The 4228-nt window shown below is 44.4% G+C and overlaps 1 protein-coding gene across 1 annotated transcript; it reads right to left on the bottom strand.

Moving 5' to 3' along the window:
- Nucleotides 1–1858: 1858 nt before the first annotated feature.
- On the bottom strand, nucleotides 1859–2899 carry LOC130719231 (uncharacterized). Its single transcript, XM_057569863.1, has one exon. The coding sequence runs from the start codon at nucleotides 2897–2899 to the stop codon at nucleotides 1859–1861; it is 1041 nt and encodes a 346-aa protein (XP_057425846.1).
- Between the last annotated feature and the right edge of the window lie 1329 nt (nucleotides 2900–4228).

Below are 4228 nucleotides of genomic sequence, written 5' to 3'. Positions count from 1 at the left end.
TACACGAAAAACCCAAGGAAAAGAAACAAAAAAATAAACAGGGGAAGCAAAAACTCAATACCTTCGTCGATGTGAGGTGCAGCCGGAGAAGAAATGAGCAGCAAGAGAAGAAAGGAAGAACGAAGGAGCAACCGGAGAAGAAAGGATGAAGGAAGGAGTAGCCGGAGAAGAAAGGAACCTTGGAGCTTGAATTGGAAACACAACGGGATTGAATCTTGGAGCCTTGGACTGAAAACCTAATTCATTTCCTAACTAATATATATATAAGGCTATTTATGTAAATTGAGGCATATAATCGGGTTTCGGGTGGGGTTCGGGTGCGGGTTTAACCAAACCCAAACCCGAACCCGAACATAGGTATTTTAATCGGGTAAAACCCGAACCCGAACCCAAACCCAGTCAACTCGGGTTTCACCCGTCAAACCGGGTCGGGTCGGATCGGGTACCCGCGGGTTCGGGCCCCACTGCCATGCCTAGCTAAGGCAGCCATGCGTCCTGTTAACCGTTGTACCTCCTTGACACTTATTGGACTTTTCATCTCCAAGATTGCCTTGCCTTTATCTGGATTTACCTCTATCCCTCTTGATGTTATCATGAATCCCATAAATTTTCCTCGTCTGATTAGTCATGAACGTCGTACTTTCCTCGTCTGAAGGATGCATCATGATTTGATTATACCTAGAATATGCATCCATGAGACTTAAAAGTTCATTTCCAGGAGTCCCATCCACCAATTTATCAACATTGGGAAGAGGGTACGAATCTTTAGGACACACTTTGTTCAGGCTTGTGTAATCCGTACACATTCTCCACTTCCCATTAGCTTTCTTGACCATCACTACGTTGGCGAGCCAGGTTGGGTGCTGTACTTCGCGAATGAATTGGGCCTTGATTAACTTTTCAGTTTCTACTTGCGCCGCCTTGTGTTTTTTCATCACTCATCCTTCGCCTTGGCTGGATGACTGGTTTCGCTCCTGACCGTATAGCCAGTTTATGAGTGATCACATTGGGGTCAATCCCTGGTACGTCATTAATTGTCCAAGCAAAGAGATCTAGATTATCGCCCAAAATGGTGACCAACCTATCTTCCTGTTCTTTTGTCAAACTGCTGCCAATTTTTAAAACCTTATCCTTGACTTGCGCTGATTTAGTTTCTTCCAAAGGTTGTGGGCGGAAATCATCAGCGTCATCCCTTGGGTCCAAAGTAAACCCTTCCTGTGGAAACATTTCTGTGATACGGTGGCTTTCTTTGGCGACCTTTCGCCCGTAGAGCGCCATACTTCTTAGGTAACATTCTCTTGCTGCATTCTGATCCACGCGGAGGATGCCAATCTTCCCGTTGCAGGCTGGGTACTTAATAGTTAAATGAGCGGTTGAAATCACAGTGCATAGCTTGTTAAGAGTGTCCCACCCCAAAAGTACATTGTAATTAGCTCTACACGCCAATACTAGGTATTTGACCTGAAATTTCTTAACAAATTCCCCTTCACCAAAGGCTGTTGGTATTTCCACGTATCCTCGTACATTGACACGATCTCCTGCGAATCCCACCAGGGTTCATTTATATGGTTTCAAATCTGACTCCTTTAGCCCCAGGCGATCAAAGACATCACCATAAATGATGTCTGCCGAAGATCCCTGATCTAAGAACACTTTCTTCGTCATGTAATTGTTAACTCTGATTGTTACAACAATCGGGTCATTGTCATGATGAATCACTTGTGCAAAATCTTGAGGGGTGAATGTGATTGGAGAGTGATTCAACCAACATTCGCCTTCGTATGCTTCGTGCACGGAGTGTACTGCCGCCACATAACGCTTTTCTAGCCTTGCTAGAAATCGCGCCTCCTCCAAACTCTCATGCAATGGATGAGCATTCTCCTACAGGGTCGCCCAACTCTTCTACCACCTCCTTTCCTTTTCCTTTGTCCGCTTGAGTTACCTTGGCGGCCTCTGGCGTTGCTGCATCTTTAACAAAATTTGCCAGATGTCCAGCCTTAATTAGCCTGCCAATCTCCCGCCGCAAGTTCCAACAATTATCCGAGGTATGACCCAGCGTTTTGTGGTACTCACACCATCTGTTTGTGTCCACATTAGTTGGTGGTCGCCGAGGTGGCGGCGGATATTGCACAATATTTGTCTGTCCTACTGCCCTCAATATGGCACTTAGGGGGGCATTCAGTTTGGTAAGTGGTACCGTATTTGGCGATGCAACATGTTGACTAACCGGAGCTGTGGTGGTGCCTTGAGGATTTCTATGCCATGTATTCTGGAATCCAGGTTTGGAGTTTTGATATGGGCCAAGCCTTGGTGTGCGTGGAGTTTGAGCTAGCCTTGTATCCTTTCCAGCCTTGGGTTTGTCCTGCGCAACTCCGCCGGGCTGGACGTTTTTCCGTCCCTCCTCCCTTTCTTGCTTTTTCTGATCGTCTTGCTCAATTAAGAAGAATTTCTGAACTCGAGCGCGAAGATCCATCATGTCACGCGCTGGTCGTCTTGTTAAATCTCGATTCAAATCTCCCGCCCTAAGGCCATTTTTGAAAGACGCCAAACATAGATCCGGGTTATCCTCCTCCAGTTGAACAGCCATCTTGCTGAAGCGCGCCATGTAGGTCTTTAGCTTCTCTCCTGGCTGCTGATGTATGCTGATGAGATCAAACATAGTTGCTTTTGTAGTTTTGTTGGCGGAGAATTGAGTTAAGAACTTAGTGGACAAGTCCGTAAAATTGTCAATTGAGAAAGGCGGTTGTCTAATGAACCACTGCATCACCATTCCCTTGAATGTTGATGGCAACAGTCTGCACTTCACCTCGTCCGTCGCCCCACCAATAACCATTTTGGTGTTAAAGTACCTCAAATGCTCCATGGGATCAGAATCGCCCGAGAAGGCATCTAATGTCATTGTTTGCAAATGTTTTGGTATGTCCACCTTTGTGATGACGGGAACAAAAGGTTGAAATTCAACGACATCCTCAGCTTCGAGACGTTGTCCCTGCTTAAAATCTTGCCTTTGTGTTAAATATTCCACCTGGGCTTATAACTGTTCATTCTGGTTTTGTACCTTTTGCAAGGTGTCCAGCATTTGCTTCAAAGCCACGGGTGTGATACCTGTTATCACCTCCTGCGCTTTCCTCGGAGCACTGTTCTTAAGATCGTCTAAGTTTATGTACTCAGGCGGCGTTGATCGTCGCCTGACACCTGGATCTGATTTGGCTATTAGATCTGAGAGCTTGCCCGGAGCTAGTTTTACCAGCGACGTGGGTGACTGCGCCACCGAGTGAACACCATCCGATGAAGCCTCCTACTCTTGTTCTTGAAGTACTGTACGATTGTTGTCTCGACCGCCGCCGCGTCCGCCCTGACAACCACCACCTCTCCGGCGATGGTCACGGCGACCCACACCGCACGAACGAGTTTCCATGAATCGTAACTCTCACCTTCTACGTCACTTGTAAATCTAGGTTAGAGCCACAGACGGCGCCAATGTTGCGTTCTAAGGTAAGCTTAAGTAAGAAAGGTACAAAAAACAAACCCTAGCAGAGCACTAAAATAGCAAAGATGTAATAAAAGGGAATATTCTCATTAATTGTCAAAAAGTTCCTGGTACAAGGTGATGACCTTCCCTTTTATAGAGGGTATGATCATGACATGGACTTTTCCTACATTTGGGCCTGACAACCAGGGCCCAAATCCCTACGCACATAGGACAAGTCTAAGTGAATCTTCCAGCTGGCTTGCGGGTCCACTTAAAGGGGGCGAGAATCCTCGGTATTTCGCCAGTTCCCGCCATGTCTTCCTTCGTCCAACTGATTGCTTGTTTTGGGCGGGCATGGAGGTCTTTATGTGCCGCCCAGTCCAAATAATATATCTGAAATATTAAAAAATCTTGCAAATATTATTATAAATTCATAAAAAGTTATAAAAAATACTAAATATGTTATAATACTAAATAGCATGAAAATGACACAAAAAGTTATATCAAATAGCATTAAATAATATCGCATAAATGACATATAACCAAATATCATGAAAACATAAAACTTCATTACCAAATGACATGAAACAATCTAACATAAATTAAATAGTACCTAAAAAGTGAAAAACAACACTAAATGGCATGTCATGACACTTAGAACTTAGATGTCTCCAACATGCCAAATAATATATATATAGACATGTAACAAATAACTACAAACAAATACTCTAAGTTCAAATATGACAAATAACTATA

Source organism: Lotus japonicus, chromosome 5 (genome assembly GCF_012489685.1).
Source record: "Lotus japonicus ecotype B-129 chromosome 5, LjGifu_v1.2".
NCBI classification, from domain to species: Eukaryota; Viridiplantae; Streptophyta; class Magnoliopsida; order Fabales; family Fabaceae; genus Lotus; species Lotus japonicus.
This window is presented reverse-complemented; position numbering and strand designations above follow the sequence as displayed.